General features: G+C 51.2%; 1 protein-coding gene across 2 annotated transcripts in view; it reads left to right on the top strand.

Annotated features, from left to right (window-relative positions):
- The first annotated feature begins 9,496 nt into the window (after positions 1–9,496).
- The window catches only part of ANGPTL4 (angiopoietin like 4), a 10,463-nt gene continuing 2,540 nt past the window's right edge, over positions 9,497–17,419 (top strand). Inside the window, exons 1-6 of one of the 2 annotated variants that reach the window (XM_017500096.2) lie at positions 9,497–10,015; positions 11,019–11,129; positions 11,267–11,384; positions 14,096–14,209; positions 15,740–15,835; positions 15,925–16,206. In XM_017500096.2, the coding sequence (XP_017355585.1) occupies positions 9,683–10,015; positions 11,019–11,129; positions 11,267–11,384; positions 14,096–14,209; positions 15,740–15,835; positions 15,925–16,206 (1,054 nt within the window). In that variant the 5' untranslated portion in view covers positions 9,497–9,682. The remainder of the gene's footprint in view (positions 10,016–11,018; positions 11,130–11,266; positions 11,385–14,095; positions 14,210–15,739; positions 15,836–15,924; positions 16,207–17,419) is intronic. The other variant, XM_017500097.2, reaches the window with a different exon arrangement.

Here is a 17,419-nt window from a genome sequence, read left to right as displayed (position 1 = left end):
CAACATGGTGAAACCACATCTCTACTAAAGATACAAAAAATTAGACGGGTATGGTGGCATGCACCTGTAATCCCAGCTACTCTGGTGCCTGAGGCAGGAGAATTGCCTGAACCCGGGAGGCAGAGTTTGCAGTGAGCCGAGATCACGCCATTGCACTCCAGCCTGGGCACCAGGGTGAGACTTCGCCTAAAAAAAAAGGAAAGAGAGAGATTCAATGGTTTGGAATCAGAGAGAACTAGGTTCAAATCCTTTTTTTTTTTTTTGAGATGGACTCTCATTCTGTCACCCAGACTGGAGTGCAGTTGTGTGATCTTGGCTCACTGCAGCCTCTGCCTCCCAGGTTAGAGCAAGTCTCCTGCCTCAGCCTTCCAAGTAGCTGGGAGGTAGCATCTGTCACCATGCCCAGCTAATATTTTGTGTTTTTAGTAGAGAAAAGGTTTTACCAGGTTGGCCTGGCTGGTCTCAAACTCCTTACTTCAGGTGATCTGCCCACCTCGGCTTCCCAAATTGCTGGAATTACAGACATGAGCCACCGCACCCGGCCTAGGTTCAAATCTTGACCCTTCTGAGCTGCGTGACTTTGTTCAAATTCCTGAAGTTCTCAGAAGCTCAATTTATCTTTCGGGTACCAATTTGAGGTTGAGATAAAATGGATGGTGCAAAATAAAAAATAAAGCAAAAAAGGAAGAAAAAAAAAACACGCACAAAAAAAACAGATGATGCAAATGCCTGATGTTGTAAAGGTGGTGCTAAATAAATGTACACTGCTGCAGTTATTATTTCCTTAGTGACTTCACAGCTGTTTGCCCTGCAATATACAAGCTCCCATACTGGAGGAAACTATGGGGAAGGTCTGATGGGGGAGGGAGGAGGAGCAACTCCATTCCCTTCTGAGCCCCAGCCCAGATTCTGAGTCATCCTTTCTGTGCTGAGTGTCTGAGGTCCCACCCTCACGCTGACCTTTCTTGGTGACCTGGATGTGAGTACAGTGTGGCAGGAAAGACAGCGGTCAGCTGTTGGGGGTGGTAGAGGCCAGTCACTGTACAGAATGTGCCATTACATAACCCTAACAACTTTGTGGGCTTATCTGGGAAGAATCCTGCATGTCTCGGGCCAGAGAGCATTTTTCATGCTCTTCCCTGAACCTGAGTCATCTATTTCCTACATACTTTGTGTAGGAATCTGGCATGCATCTTAGGACCCCTGCTCCAGGAATCCTTATCTAATGGGATCGACATCTTTTCTATGCTTTTCTAGGACTGTGTGTTTTCCCCATTACAGTGTTGATCATTCAGGATTCAACTTACTTGGTTAAAATGATCACCATTCATGGTGCCAATAAGCAAACAGGTATCATGTGCCTCCTAATATTATACACTGAAAAGGACACAATATCACTGCCAAACATGCTTAACAGGCACCTTATGGGGAAGAAACATCAGCATCAGACAAATGCAAAGTGGGGGACATAATCTCAAAGTGGGTGTGTACATCTCAAAAATATCAGTGTTTGGCCCGGCACAGTGCCTCATGCCTGTTGTCCCAGCTACTCAGGAGGCTAAGGCGGGAGGATCACTTGAGCCCAGGAGGTTGAGGCTGCAGTGAGTTGTGATCTCACCACTGCATTCCAGCCTGGGTGACAGAGTGAGACCCTGACTCAAAAAATGTCAGTGCCCTGCCAGGTATAGGGAATGCACCTGTGTTTCCCATTACTTAGTAGGGTGAGGAAGGAGGATTGCTTGAGCTCAGGAGGACTGAGACCAGCCTAGGCAACATAACAATGACCGTGTCTCAGAGAAAGAAAAAAAAAAAAGGACCAAAGGCACATGACAATGAGATGTAGTGGATGATCCTGGATGGGGTTCTGCTCATAGAAAACACAGCTGGCTAGGCGCAATGGCTCACGCCTGTAATCGCAGCATTTTGGGAGGCTGAGGCAGGTGGATCACAAGGTCAGGAGTTCGAGACCAGCCTAGCCAATATGGTGAAACCCCATCTCTACTAAAAATACAAAAATTAAGGCCGGGCACGGTGGCTCGCGCCTGTAATCCCGGCATTTTGGGAGGCCGAGGCAGGTGGATCACCTAAGATCAGGTGTTTGAGACCAGCCTGGCCAACATGGTGAAACCCCGTCTCTAAGAAAAAAAAAATACAAAAATTAGCTGGGCGTGGTAGCAGGCACTTGTAGTCCCAGCTACTCGGAAGGCCGAGGCAGAATTGCTTGAACCTGGGAGGTGGAGATTGCAGTGAGCCAAGATCGCCGCATTGCGCTCCAGCCTGGACAAGAGTGAAACTATGTCTCAAAACAAACAAACAAACAAACACAGCTGTGGCTGGGCACAGTGGCTCATGCCTGTAATCCCAGCTATTTGGGAAGCTAAGGCAGGTGGATCATGAGGTCAGGAGCTCGAGACCAGCCTGACCAACATAGTGAAACCTTGTCTCAACTAAAAATTAAAAAATTTGCTGGGCATGGTGCCATCAGCCTGTGGTCCCAGCTACTTGGGAGGCTGAGGCAGGAGAATTGCTTGAACCTGGGAGGCTGAGGTTGTGGTGAGCTGAGATTGTGCCACTGCACTCCAGCCTGGGCAATAGAGCAAGACTCTGTCTCAAAAAACAACAACCCCAACGACAACAACACAAAACCACAGCTGCAGCAGGGCACAGTGGTTCATGCCTGTAATCTCAGCTCTTTGGGAGCTGGGGCTGGGAGGATCACTCGAGTCCAGGAGTTCAAGACCAGCCTGGGCAATATGACAAAACCCTGCCTCTACAAAAAATACCAAAATTAGCCTAGTGTGGTGGCATGTGCCTGTAATCCTAGCTGCTCAGGAGGCTGAGGCAGTAGGATCCCTTGAGCCTGGGAGTTGGAGGCTGCAGTGAGCTATGATTGCACCACTGTGCTCCAGCTGGATGCCAGAGTAAGACCCTGTCTCCAAAACAAAACAAAACAAACAGAAACAAAAATCTCACCTGTTCAGGGCATGCTTGACACAAGTGATGAAACTGGAATATGAACCATAGATTAGATAACAGTACTATGTCAGGGTCAAATTTCCTGAAATTGCTAGCTGTACTATGGTTATATAAACACTTTTTTTTTCTTAGTAAAGGGCAAAAGGCACACGTTATGTGGGCAATATATCCTCAAGTGGGTCAGAAAAAGAAGATGTAGGCCAGGTGCGGTGGCTTACGCCTGTAATCCTAGCACTTTGGGAGGCCAAGGCAGGTGGATCAGGAGGTCAAGAGATCAAAACCATCCTGGCCAACATGGTGAAACCCCATCTCTGTTAAAAATACAAAAATTAGGTGACCATGGTGGTGCACACCTGTAGTCCAAGCTGCTTAGGACGCTAAGGAAGGAGAATCGCTTGAACTTGGGAGGCAGAGGTTGCAGTGGACCGAGATAGCACCACTGAACTCCAGCCTGGCAACAGAGCTAGACTGTCTCAAAAAAAAAAAAAAAAAAAAAAAAAAAAAAAAAAAAAAAAACAACAACATCATAAAAAAAAAAAAAAAAAAAAGATGTATGGAAAAGGGTGTATTATCTAACTCTCCCTGAGTGTATAATATAAAGGTATATGTATATCTCTATGTAAGTGTATTTTAACTATCTATGCCCACGTGTATTACATATGTGTTTGTATGTGTTTTGTTTCTTGTTTTTTGCTGTTGTTATTGTTGTTTTTTCCTTTAGAAATGGAGTTTCGCTCTGGTTGCCCAGGCTGGAGTGCAATGGCACTATCTCGGCTCACTGCAACCTCCACCTCCCGGGTTCAAGTGATTCTCCAGCCTCAGCCTCCCAAGTAGCTGGGATTACAGGCATGGGCCGCCATGCCCGGCTAATTTTTTTGTATTTTTAGTAGAGATGGGTTTCTCCATGTCGGCCAGGTCTCGAATTCCTGCCCTCAGGTGATCCGCCTGCCTCAGCCTCCCAAAGTGCTGGGATTATAGGCAAGAGCCACCTCACCTGGACCTAATTTTTTATTTTTTGCAGGAATGGCTTCAAGCAATCCTTCCACCTCCATCTCCCAAAGTGTCAGAATTACAAGTGTGAGCCACCCTGCCCAGGCTGTTCATGTATGTTATATATATGTGTCTCTCTGTATGTAAGTGTGGCTGTCTTCATGTATGTAGATATATGTGTATGTGTATTGCATATGTATGTGTCTCTGTGTGTATCTATTGTATATATTTATATTTTATGTCTCTATGTATGTTATTTATTTATTTTTTGGGATACAGGGTCTTTGAGACTCGACCTCCCAGGTTTAAATGATCCTCCCACCTCAGCCTCCCAAGTAGCTGGTACTACAGGCATGCTCCACCATGTCCAGCTATTTTTTTTTTTTTTTTTTTTGAGACAGAGTCTCCCTCTGTTGCCTAGGCTAGAGTGCAGTGGTGTGGTCTCCACTCGCTGTAGCCTCCGCCTCCTGGGTTGAGGCGATTCTCCTGCCTCAGCCTCCCAAGTAGCTGGGATTACAGGCATGCACCACCACACCCACTAAATTTTGTGCTTTTACAAAATACAAAAATTTTGGGATTACAGAAGTGAGCCACCATGCTAGGCCCCAGATAATTTTTAAAATTTTTTGTACAGACAGGGTCTTGCCATGTTACCCAATCTTGAACTCCTGGGCTCAGGCAGTCCTCCCACCTTGGCCTCCCAAAGTACTGGGCTTACAAGCATGAGAAGCCACCTTGTCCAGCCTAATATCGTTTACATTTTGTAATCCCAGCACTTTGGGAAGGCAAGGTGGGCAGATCAGTGAAGTCGGGAGTTTGAGACCAGCCTGGCCAACATGGTGAAATGCCGTCTCTACTAAAAATACAAAAATTAGCCGGGCGTGGTGGCGCGTACCTGTAGTCCCACCTACTCCAGAGGCTGCGCCAAAAGTATCGCTTGAACCCAGGAGGTGGAGGCTGCAGTGAGCCAAGATTGCACTACTGTACTCCAACCTGAGCAACGGAGAGAGACTCTGTCTCAAAAAATAAAATAAAATAAAAAAGACATACACATAATATAAAATTGGCCATTTTGGCTGGGCACAGTGGCTCACGCCTGTAATCCCAGCACTTTGGGAGGCCAAGGCAGGCTAATCAAGAGGTCAAGAGATCGAGACCATCCTGGCCAACATAGTGAAACCCTGTCTCTACGAAAATACAAAAATTAGCTGGGTGTGGTGGCATGCGCCTGTAGTCCCAGCTACTCAGGAGGCTGAGGCAGAAGATTTGCTTGAAGCCAGGAGGCAGAGGTTGCAATGAGCTGAGACTGCACCACTGCACACCAGCCTGGTGCCTGGCGAAAGAGGGAGACTCTGTCTCAAAAAAAAAAAAAAAAATGACCATTTTCACAATTTTTGACTCTGTTGGCCAAAGTAGCCCACATGTTGGGATTGGAGACTTGGTTTTGCCCCTGTGATCAACCCAGCCCAGTGCCTGGCATATAGTAGGTGCTCAAGGAACAATTGATCAGGATGACTTTGTCTTTGTTGGGTCAGAGGCCACTTTTTTTTTTTTTTTTTGAGATGGAGTTTCGCTATTGTTGTCTAGGCTGGAGTGCAATGGCACAATCTCGGCTCACCGCAACCTCCACCACCCAGGTTCAAGCAATTCTCCTGCCTCAGCCTCCTGAGTAGCTGGGATTATAGGCATGCGCCATCATGCCTGGCTAATTTTGTATTTTTAGTAAAGACAGGGTTTCTCCATGTTGGTCAGGCTGATCTTGAACTCCCAACCTCAGGTGATCCGCCTGGCTTGGCCTCCCAAAGGGCTGGGATTACAGGCGTGAGCCACTATGGCCGGCCGCCACATTTTGAGATCAGTTTTTAGCCAGGCATGGTAGCTCTCACCTGAAACCCAGCACTTTGGGAAGCTGAGGCGAGTGAATCCCTTGAGCTCAGGAGTTCAAGACCAGTCTGGGCAATGTGGCAAAATCCTGTCCCTACAAAAAACACAGAAATTAGGCAGATGTGGTGGCACATGCCTGTAGTCCCAGTTACTTGGGATGCTGAGATGGAAGGATCAATTGAGCCTGGGAGATTTGAGGCTGCAGTGAGCTGTGATCATGGCACTGCATTTCAGCCTGGGTAAGTGAGACCCATCTCAAAAAAAATACATAAAATAGGACCACGCGTGGTGGCTAATGCCTGTAATCCTAGCACTTTGGGGGGCTAAGGTGAGTGAATAGCCTAAGCTCAGGAGTTTGAGACCAGCCTGAGCAACATAGTGAACCCCCACCTCTTTTAAAATATAAAAAATTAGCCGGGTGGTGAGTGCCTGTAGTCCCAACTACTCAGGAGGCTAAAGCATGAGAATCACTTGAACCCAAAAGGCAGAAGTTGCAGTGAGCCAAGATCATGCCACTGGACTCCAGCGTGGGCAACAGAGTGAGCCCCTGTCTCAAAAAAAAAAAAAAAAAAGCCAGGCACGGTGGCTCATACTTCTTATCCCAGCACATTGGGAGGCCAAGGCAGGTGGTGGATCACCTGAGGTCAGGAATTCGAGACCAACCTAGCCAAATGGTGAAACCTGGTCTCTACTAAAAATATTAAAAATTAGCTGGGTGTGGTGGCACATGCCTGTAATCCCAGCTACTCGGAGGGCTGAGGCATGAGAATCGCTTGAACCCGTGAGGCAGAGGTTGCAGTGAGCGGAGATCACACCATTACTCTCCACTGGGCGACAAGACAGAAACTCCAACTAAAAAAGAAAAAAAAACATAAAATCCCGGCCACTGTGGCTCATGCCTGTAATCCCAGCGCTTTGGGAGGCTGAGGAGGGCAGATTACCCGAGGTTGGGAGTTTGGGAAGAACATGGAACCCCACCTCTACTAAAAATAGAAAAAAATTAGCTGGGCTTGGTGGCACATGCCTGTAATTCCAGCTATTCGGGAGGCTGAGGCATGAGAATCCCTTGAACCCAGGAGACAGAGGTTGCAGTGAGCAGAGATCCCATCTTTACACTCCAGCCTGGGCGACAAGAGAGAAACTCTGTCTCAAAAAAACAAAACATAGGCCGGGCACCGTGGCTCACGCCTGTAATCCAAGCACTTTTGGAGGCCAAGGCGGGTGGATCACCTGAGTTCGGGAGTTCAGAACCAGCCTGACCAACATGGTGAAACCCCGTATTTAAAAAAATAATAATGATAAAATAAAATAAAATAAAAACATAAAATAAAAAAATAAAGAGTAGTATTTAGGATAAAAACTCAAGGCTGCAGGATGGAATCTTTTGTAGACTGCACACAGCAGGTTCCCATACGATTCTGGATCTGTGATCTGTGATGTGTTTTGTGCTGTCAGACACATGACTCCAAATAAGTCCCTGGAAATCAGATCATGAAAAGGTCCTTGGGTTGAGGAAGCAATTGATCAGTTCTCTCAGTACAAGAAGCTGGGGAAGAGGAGGAGCTTGCATTCTGGAATAGCTATGCCCCTACTTAAAGAGAGGCTGGGGGTTTGGGGTGGACAGGCCAGACAGTGACCATCTGAACCTACTCCTCACTGGGGTTTTCCCTCACTCCCTTTCCCATCCACTGCTGCTGGGAGGGATCTGCTGTCCTGGCATCTGGCCCAGCTGACAGGGTCCAGTGTATGAGTGACAGCCTGCACGTCAGCCCTGTGGTGTGCAGTTTCAGATTCCAGAGAATGAGCTGGCTCCGAGCCCTGCTGAGTCAATGCTCTTCTCCTTGCCAGTGCTCTGAGCCAACCTGCCCCGGGTTCTTCCTGGCAGGCTGGTTTTCTGTGCCAGCTCCCCTTCCAGACGGGATCTAGGGGAATTGGAAGGGAAGAGGCAGAGGAGGTCAGTGCACGTTTGTTGAATGAATACTTACCCTTGTGGAATGAAGGTGGTCCAGCCCTTTAGCTTCACTCAGTATTTCCTTTGTCCCAACTCTGTGCCTATACCCCAGGCTCAGTGTGTTGGGGTATCTCCATCTGCCTGGGAACTTCAAACATACAGGGGCTGGGCTGAGAGAGCAGCAGACTCTGTTCTTCAGTGAGTAGGTGAATGAATGAATGAATGAATGAGAGAGAAAGAGGAAGATTTTCCTTGTCTCAAACTTTTATTTTATTTTTGAGACAGAGTCTTGCTCTGTCACCAGGCTGGAGCGCAGTGGCAGGATCTCGGCTCACTGCAACTGCCACCTCTCGGGTTCAAGGGATTTCTCTGCTTCAACCTCCTGAGTAGCTGGGATTACAGGTGCACCCATGCCCAGCTAACTTTTTTTTTTTTTTGTATTTTAGTAGAGGCGGGGTTTCACCATGTTGGCCAGGATGGTCTCGTATTCCTGACGTCATGATCGGCCCGTCTCAGCCTCCCAAAGTGCTGGGATTACAGGTGTGAGCCACTGTGCCTGGCCTATTTTATTATTTTTTTTTAGAGACAGGATCTCACTCTGTTGCCCAGGCTGGAGTGCAGTGACACCATCGTGGCTCACTGCAGCCTCTACTTCCTGGCTCAAGTGAACCTCCCTCCTCAGACTCCCAAGTAGCTGGGACCACAGGCATGGACCGCTGCCCTGGCTTCCTCCCTTCCTTGTGTCTCCTCTTTCCATTCTCTAAGTTCCTGCTTTATTATAGACAAAGATCAGGACACTGAAGACCCTGGCAGTAGAGGGTAGGCTACGGGGAGTGAGGCCCTGATGCAGGTCCTGCTGCTAAGGCACTCCTAATATCCGGATCAGGGGAGAAATGAAACTCAAAGAATCTCATAAACACAGCTGTGATGACGAACCCTTTTGAGGGAAGGAACAGGTGAGCCCAATGGAGGTCATAGGAAGCCTCCAGAAGGCGGGGACTTTTGGTGAGTCCTGGGCTTCCTGCCCACCCCGCTGAACTCAGTTCTTTTTTATTTTTATTTTTTTTTGAGACGGAGTCTCGCTCTGTCGCCCAAGATGGAGTGCAGTGAAGCGATCTCAGCTCAATGCAACCTCTGCCTCCCGGGTTCAAGCGATTCTCCCACCTCAGCCTCCTGAGGAGCTGGGACTACAGGCACCCGCCACCATGCCCAGCTAATTTTTTGTATTTTTAGTAAAAACTGGGTTTCACCATGTTGGCCAGGTTGGTCTGGAACTGTTGACCTCAGGTGATTCGCCCACCTTGGCCTCCCAAAGTGCTGGGATTACAGGAGTGAGCACCTCGCCGGGCCCTCTCCCCCTGCTTCTGACCTGCGGAACCAGGAGGTCAGGAATGACTTCCCGTCCGGGCTAAAGCGAGCGCCGTCTCCCCCACTGGACAAGGCGGCGGCTGAGTGGTGGGCTTGGAATTCCACAGCCTAGAGGCGGACGCTGTGGGGGAAGGAAGAGTCACGTCTCGCGCGGTTCGCAGGGGAAGGCCTGCCCGAGCCTTGCACTCCCAGGACGCCCCTCAGCCCGCGTAACTACCAGGCCCGCAAAGCACAGGACCCCACCCCCGGCCACACGCCCTGCCCCTGGCACTCCCCGCACTCCGCCTCCAAGGCTCCCCCGCCCACTCCGCACCCAACTTATAAAAAACCGTCCTGGGGCGCGGCGAGCAGAAGCCGAGCTGAGCAGATCCACGACTGCGATCCTATTCTTTCCAGTGGCTTCTGCAACCAAGCGGGTATCCGCTCCCGGTCCTCCGCGTCTCCAGTCCTCGCATCTCGAGCCCCAGCGTCCCCGACAGCCCCCGCAATCCCGCTCCCAGGCCACCTGAGAGGATGCGCGGTACGCCGACGGCCGGAGCAGCCCTAGTGCTGTGCGCCGCCACCGCTGGGCTGCTGAGCGCTCAGGCCAGCCCCGTGCAGTCCAAGTCGCCACGCTTTGCGTCCTGGGACGAGATGAATGTCCTGGCGCACGGACTCCTGCAGCTCGGCCAGGGGCTGCGGGAACACGCGGAGCGCACCCGCGGTCAGCTGAGCGCGCTGGAGCGGCGCCTGAGCGCGTGCGGGTCCGCCTGCCAGGGAGCCAAGGGGTCCACTGCGCTCCCGTTAGCCCCCGGGAGCCGAGTCTCCAGCGGCGAGGTGGACCCTGAGGTCCTTCACAGCCTTCAGGTACGTGCGACCGGGGCTGGTTTTCTGCGCCGCTACTGGCCCTCCTGGCTTGGAAGGGTATGGACAGGAGTGTGGGGGCGCTACTGTGGCTTCCTGGGATCCCTCGCCTCAAAGGATGGTTATTCTTTTAGCAAGCCGAGGAGGGAGGTTCGCTTGAGGCTAGGCGTTCAAGACCACCTAAAGCGAGGCTCCCGTCTCTTCTCCACCAAAAAAATAAATAAATAAAATTAAAAATAAAATTTTTTTAAAATGGCGGGGTGCGGGGGTAATCCCAGCACTTTGGGAGGCCGAGGTGGGCCAATCACCTGAGGTCAGGAGTTTGAGACTAGCCTGGCCAATATGGAGAAACCCCATCTCTACTAAAAATACAAAAAATTAGCTGGGCATGGTGGTGCATGCCTGTAATTCCAGCTACTTGGGAGGCTGAGGCAGGAGAATCGCTTGAACCCGGGAGGTGGAGTTGCAGTGAGGCCAGGTTGCACCACTGCACTCCAGCCTGGGCAACAGAGTGAGACTCCTCAAACAAACAAAAAGTAATAAAATAAAAATACAAATACAAAAATTAGCCAGGCGTGGTGGTGGGCACCTGTAATCCCAGCTACTTAGGAGGCTGCAGCGCGAGAATCACCTGGACTGGGAGGCAGAGGCTGTGGTGAGCCAAGATCGCACTATTGCACTCCAGCCTGGGCAACAGAGCAGGCCTCTGTCTGAAAAAATAAAAAAATAAGCCATGCATGGAGCTGTACAGCTGTAGACCCAGCTACTTAGGAGGCTGAGACAGGAGGATCGCTTGAGTCCAGGAGTTGGAGGCTGCAGTGAGCTGTGATGGCACCACTGCACTCCAACCTTCGTGACAGAATGAGACCCTGTCTTTGGGGGAAAAAAAGAAGATAGACTCCGCTACCTGGCCTCAAAGAATGGAGATTTGGAAAGATGGATGAATGGATGAATGAAGAGACTAGAGGAGGCAAGCCAGGTCCTCACCGTTTTCACCCCTCCCCAGACACAGCTCAAGGCTCAGAACAGCAGGATCCAGCAACTCTTCCACAAGGTGGCCCAGCAGCAGCGGCACCTGGAGAAGCAGCACCTGCGGATTCAGAGTCTGCAAAGCCAGGTACCCTAAGGCCAGCGGAGAACAGGTCCCTCTGATAGCTGGGATCCTAGGTGGGGAGGGAGGTGGTGAGAACTTTACCTGTGGGTGGGGACATGGGGCCAGGCATGACCTGATACCCTCCTCCTGTCCCATCCCAGGTTGGCCTCCTGGCCCCCACGCACCTAGACAGTGAGGTGGCCAAGCCTGCCCGAGGAAAGAGGCTGCCCAAGATGGCCCAGCCAGTTGACACGGCTCACAATGCTAGCCGCCTGCACCGTGAGTGTCTGGCCCTAAAGGCCCTCTGGCAGCCACCCCACCCTATCACTTGCCACTGCTGATCCTCTCCTTGTCAGGTCCACCTTAAGGAGGCGATGTCCTGGCCTGGAGTCCCTGTGGGCCCACCAGTCTCTGGGTCAGGGCTGATGGGGGCAACTCCTTCCCCAGCCCTGACCTCGCCCAGCCAGGCCACCCCACCCTTCTCCCCTGCAAGCCAGTGGGCTGTCCCTGAAGCCCTGCTGGTCACTAATTGGGACAGAGGTGGAGAAAGAGGTATCTTGAGGGGCCGTGTGCGGTAGCTCCCGCCTGTAATGCCAGTATTTTGGGAGGCCAAGGCGGGTGGATCACGAGGTCAGGAGTTCGAGACCAGCCTGGCCAACATGGTCCATCTCTACTAAATATACAAAAAATTAGCCTGGCAAGGTGGCACGCACCTATAATCTCAGCTACTCGGGAGGCTGAGGCAGGAGAATCTCTTGAACCTGGGAGGCGGAAGTTGCAGTGAGCCGAGATTTCGCCATTGCACTCCAGCCTGGGCGACAGAGGGAGACTCTGTCTCAAAAAAAAAAAGATAGAGAGAGAGAGAGACATCTTGAGGGACCTGAGCTGTGGGGATGCTGGGGAAGGTAGTAATGTGGTTCAGGGATGCCATCCTGAAGGTTAGAACCTTCTAGGGGAGGGTGTCATGGAGCAGAAGGTGCCAGGTAGGGGTGTTTGTAGATTTCAGCCCTCCACAGTGTCTTGGAGTGTGGGAATTAGGGCTGGGAACCCCCAGCTCCCAGGCCAGAAACACTCACTCTTGCATCTTGCAAATCCAACTCTTCCTCCTCCTCCTGTTGTTCTCCTCCCTCAACCCCCAACTCCCCCAACCCCCAGCCTGCCGACGCAGAAAGTGGGCTTTTGCTGCCATCACAAGTTTTAGGTCCTTTATTCCCAAATCTCCGTTAATCTCGAATCACAGCATTTCCGCATGTGTCCCACATAGGTTCAAAGATCTCACTCCGAGTTCATGGCCCCACGCGGTTTCCCTGACATCCTTGTCCTACCCTGCATCTGTGGCTGTCCACAGCCAACTGGGTGAAAGTTTGGATCCCCCCCTCACACCCTAGGGTCAGTGGCAGGCTTCCAGCACTGTAGATCTGAGGGCTTTCTCCTCCTCAAGCTCCTGCTCCTTCCATTCCCCACCCCACCCCCTCCAAGGCTGGGATCTTGGTGTGGTCTCGGTCCTGTCCACCCTTGAAAGCCATCATTCCGGGATGAGGGGCTTCTAGCAGAAGACTGGGGAAGCCACGGGTCCTGGCTGGGAAATTCGGTGGAAGGGGGCAGGGGTTCTGTGGGTTCGGGACTCCCAGACTCAGGCCCGCCAAGTAGGAGAAAGTTCAGAGCTGGGAAGGCAAACAGCTGGCATATTAATGGAAGCCACACTGGTGGTTTGGCTGTGTGCCCATCCTTACTGGATGGGAGGAAAGTAGGGGAAAGGGGAGATGCCTGAGGGGCCGGAAAGCGTCTTCCTTGTCACTCTGGGCTGGCCTCCACCCCTGCCGTGCAGACTCACTTCGACCTTTCCCCTACTTTTCTGGCTGGACTCGGGGGCGGTTCTTCCCAGTCTGGAGCGTCTGAGCTTCCAGACGTGCTGAACGCAATCCTCTCATCCTCCCTCCCTCCTTCTCTTCTCAATCTTGCCTGGTCTTCCTCTAGTAGCTGGGACCCCAGGCAGAGCCTCTGAGACCCTTTTGCTCAGCACAGTTCTTCCTCCCCATTCTGGCCCTGCTGTCTCATTCATTCATTTATTCATTTATCAAGTCTTTTTTGTTTGTTCGTTTTTTGAGACAGAGTCTCATTCTGTTGCCCAGGTTGGAATGCAGTGATGCAATCTCAGCTCACTGCAACCTCTGCCTCCCGGGTTCAAGTGATTCTCCTGCCTCAGCCTCCCGAGGAGCTGGGATTACAGGCACCCGCCATCACATCCAGTTAATTTCTGTATTTTTACTCGAGATGGGGTTTGGCCATGTTGACCAGGCTGATCTCAAATTCCTGTCCTCAGTTGATCTGCCCACCTTGACCTCCCAAAGTGCTGGGATTACAGGTGTGAGCCACCGCACCCAGCCCATTCATCAAGTCTTTACTGAGCAGCTGCTATGTGCTGGGGCCTGTGTGGATGCTGCTGCCAGGCTGTGGGCAGAGCTGCTCTTTGTCCCCAGCCTCATGGAGTCTCCATTCAGTCAGAGGAGAGACCACTCAATGACCCAAGTGTCCAGGAGTTGGAAGTCCTTGTTCATTTCCCATTTGGGGAGCTCTGGCCTGGTCTGGGGGTGAGGCAAGGCAAGGTATCCTTCCAGAAGCTGGCACCCGGAGACAGAAGTGAGGAAAGAGAGTCCCGGGCAGGGAAATAGCATGTGCAAAGTCCCTGTGGCAGGAGGGTATATGGTACAAGGGTGGGAAAAAAGCCTATGTGACCTGAAAGGGTGTGGTACAGCACGGCAGGAGGAGGATGGGGACAGGAGCTGGTCCTCCAGGTGCCTTGTGGACTATGCTGAGGAAGGCCATAGGGAGCCATGGAAGAGGTTAGGCAGATGGCAGAGGGGTGGTAATGAGATCGTATTTGCCTTTTACTTCCCTGGTCATCCACTGCTCAGCCTCCAGACATGCCTGGCTACCAAGACCCCAGAGGCTGCCCTCCTGTTTCAACTCCCCTCTTTATCTGCCTGCAGGGCTGCCCAGGGATTGCCAGGAGCTGTTCCAGAATGGGGAGAGGAAGAGTGGACTATTTGAGATCCAGCCTCAGGGGTCTCCACCATTCCTGGTGAACTGCAATATGACCTCAGGTAGGATGTGCTAGCTCACCAGGGGACGTGCTCCCCACAGGCCCAGTTGCCTTTCTTTAAATTGGAAAAAAAAAAAAAATTAGAGGCAGGGTCTTGCTATGTTACCCAGGTTGGTCTTGAACTCCTGGGTTCAAGCAATCCTCCTACCTCAGCCTTCTGAGTAGCTGGGACTACAGGTACGTGTCACTGTGCCTGCCTGGATGTCTTTTCTTTTTTATTTTTATTTTATTTTGAGACAGAGTTTCACTCTGTTGCCCAGGTTGAAGTGTAGTGGCATGATTTTGGCTCACTGCAACCTCTCCCTCCTGGGTTCAAGTGATTCTCCTGCATCAGCCTCCCTAGTAGCTGAGACTACAGGCACAAGCCACCACACCCAGTTAATTTTTATATTTTTAGTCGAGACGGAGTTTCACCATGTTGGTCAGGCTGGTCTCAAACTCCTGACCTCAAATGATCCACCGACCTCAGCCTCCCAAAAGGCTGGGATTACAGGCATGAGCCACTGTGCCCAACCTCTTTTCTTTAAAATGCAGCCCATGTCTGGGTGTAGTGGCTCATGCCTGTAATCAGAGCACTTTGGGAGGCTGAGGCACGAGGATCACTTGAGTCCAAAAGTTCGAGACCAGTCTGTACAATTTAGTGAGCCTCATCTTTACAAAAAATTTTGTAAAAGATAAAAAGAGAGAGAAAAAAAATTTTTTTAATAACAAATAAAAGTCAGCCCTTGCTGAGAATGGTGGCACACCTCTGTAGTCCCAGCTACATAGGAGGCTGAGACAGGAGGGTCGCTTGAGCCCAGGAGGCGGAGGTTGCAGTGAGCCGAGAGTGCACCATTGCACTCCAGCTTGGGTAACACAAGTGAAAGTCCATCTCAAAAAAAAAAAAAAAAAAAAATTCAGGCTTATACCTGAACTGCCAGCACTTTGGGAGGCTGAGGCGGGTGAATCACTTGAGGTCAGGAGTTTGAGACCAGCCTGGCCAACATGGTGAAACCCCATCTCTACCAAAAATACAAACAGCCGGGTGTGGTGGCAGGATCCTGTAATCCCAGCTGCTCGGGGGACTGAAGCACAAAAATCACTTGAGCCCAGGAGGCAGAGGTTGCAATGAGCTGAGACTGCACCACTGTGCACCAGCCTGGGCAACAGAGTGGGACTCCATCTCTTAGAAAAAAAAAAAATGCAGCTTTTTTTTTCCATTGAGAAGAAGCCCTTTCCATTGTAACATGGGATCTGTGGTTGAGAGCTGCAGGGGATGAACCAGCTCAGCTGGCCCAGAGAGGCTTTGCAGATTTCCACTGCCCTCTCCCTCCCTCCCTCATTCCCTGCTGGATTCTTGGAACAAAGCTCTTTCCAAGGCCAGCCCATAATATTCCTCCCTCTGACCCACCCTTCTTTAGTCCTTCAGGGATGAGTGAGGGAGCTGCTGTCATCCTGGGTTTGGAGGGGGTTTGGTGCTTGGGAGCCAGATGAAAGAGTGGGGTCCCCTGTGAGGAAGGACTTCCTGGTGACCTTGTACCTTTCTGGACAGATGGAGGCTGGACAGTAATTCAGAGGCGCCACGATGGCTCTGTGGACTTCAACCGGCCCTGGGAAGCCTACAAGGCGGGATTCGGGGATCCCCAAGGTGGGTATTTCCTGCGGGGACAGAGGCAGGGGAAGAAGAGGGACCCTTAGAGGTGGCCCTGCCTCACTGAGTGGCCTCTCCCACTCCAGGCGAGTTCTGGCTGGGCCTGGAGAAGGTGCACAGCATCACGGGGGACCGTGACAGCCGCCTGGCCGTGCAGATGCAGGACTGGGATGGCAACACCGAGTTGCTACAGTTCCCCGTGCACCTGGGTGGTGAGGATACGGCCTATAGCCTGCAGCTCACCTCGTCCATGGCCGGTCAGCTGGGTGCCACTGCCGTCCCGCCCAGCGGCCTCTCTGTGCCCTTCTCCACTTGGGACCAGGATCATGACCTCCGCGGGGACAAGAACTGCGCCAAGAGCCTCTCTGGTGAGCAGACTCTGCCAGGCCACACCCAGCCAGCACCTCCCCTCCTCACCTTTCTGCTGGTCTGTCCTGCCTTCAACCCCAAAGTGCATCTATTTCCTACCCGCCTCTTCCTTACATGCCATGTGCATGACCGGGCCACTGACTTAGCCACTGTGGCCTCAGTTTTCCCATACTTTACAGGGTCTCGACTGGCCAAGCGTGGTGGCTCATGCCTGTAATCCCAGCACTTTGGGAGACCGAGGCGGGCTGATCACTTGAGGTCAGGAGTTCGTGATCAGCCTGACAAACATGGTAAAACTCCATCTCAACTAAAATACAAAATTTAGCTGGGCATGGTGGCAGGTGCCTGTAATCCCAGCTACTTGGGAGGCTGAAGGCAGGAGAATAGCTTGAACCTGGGAGGCAGAGGTTGCAGTCAGCTGAGATCATGTCACTGCACTCTAGCCTGGGCAACAAATCAAGATTCTGTCTAAAAAAAAAAAAAATTCTTTCTTTTCTCTTTCTTTCTTTCTCTTTCTTTTTCTTATTTCTTTTTTTCTTTTTATTATTATTATTATTTGAGACGGAGTTTTGCTCTTGTTACCCAGGCTGGAGTGCAACGGCGAAATCTCAGCTCACCGCAACCTCTGCCTCCCAGGTTCAAGTGATTCTCCTGCCTCAGCCTCCCAGGTAGCTGGGACTACAGGCATGCACCACCATGCCCAGATAGTTTTGTATTTTTAGTAGAGACGGGGTTTCTCCATTTTTGTCAGGCTGGCCTGGAACTCCTGACCTCAGGTGATCTACCTTCCTCGGCCTCCCAAAGTGCTGGGATTACAGGCGAATCACCACACCTGGCCTGACCATCTTTATTTTTATTTACTTATTTATTTTTTGGGATGGAGTCCTGCTATCTCGCAGGCAGGAGAGCAAGTATGGTGATCTTGGTTCACTGCAGCCTCCTGGGTTCAAGTGATTCTCCTGGCTCAGCCTCCCGAGTAGCTGGGATTACAGGCACCTGCCACCACGCCTGGCTAAGTTTTTGTGTTTTTGTAGAGACAATGTTTCACCATGTTGGCCAGGCCAGTCTTTAATTCCTGACCTCAAGTGATTCCACCACCTTGGCCTCCCAAAGTGCTGAGATTACAGGTGTCAGTCACGACACCCAGCCACGACCATCTTTAAAATGGTGCCTACTCCATAGGATTCTATTTTTTTTTTAAGTTTTCATCCT

Source organism: Cebus imitator, unplaced genomic scaffold (assembly GCF_001604975.1).
Source record: "Cebus imitator isolate Cc_AM_T3 unplaced genomic scaffold, Cebus_imitator-1.0 Scaffold263, whole genome shotgun sequence".
In the NCBI taxonomy this organism is placed as follows: domain Eukaryota; kingdom Metazoa; phylum Chordata; class Mammalia; order Primates; family Cebidae; genus Cebus; species Cebus imitator.
Note: the sequence above shows the minus strand (reverse complement) of the source record. Positions and strands in the feature narration are given on the sequence as shown.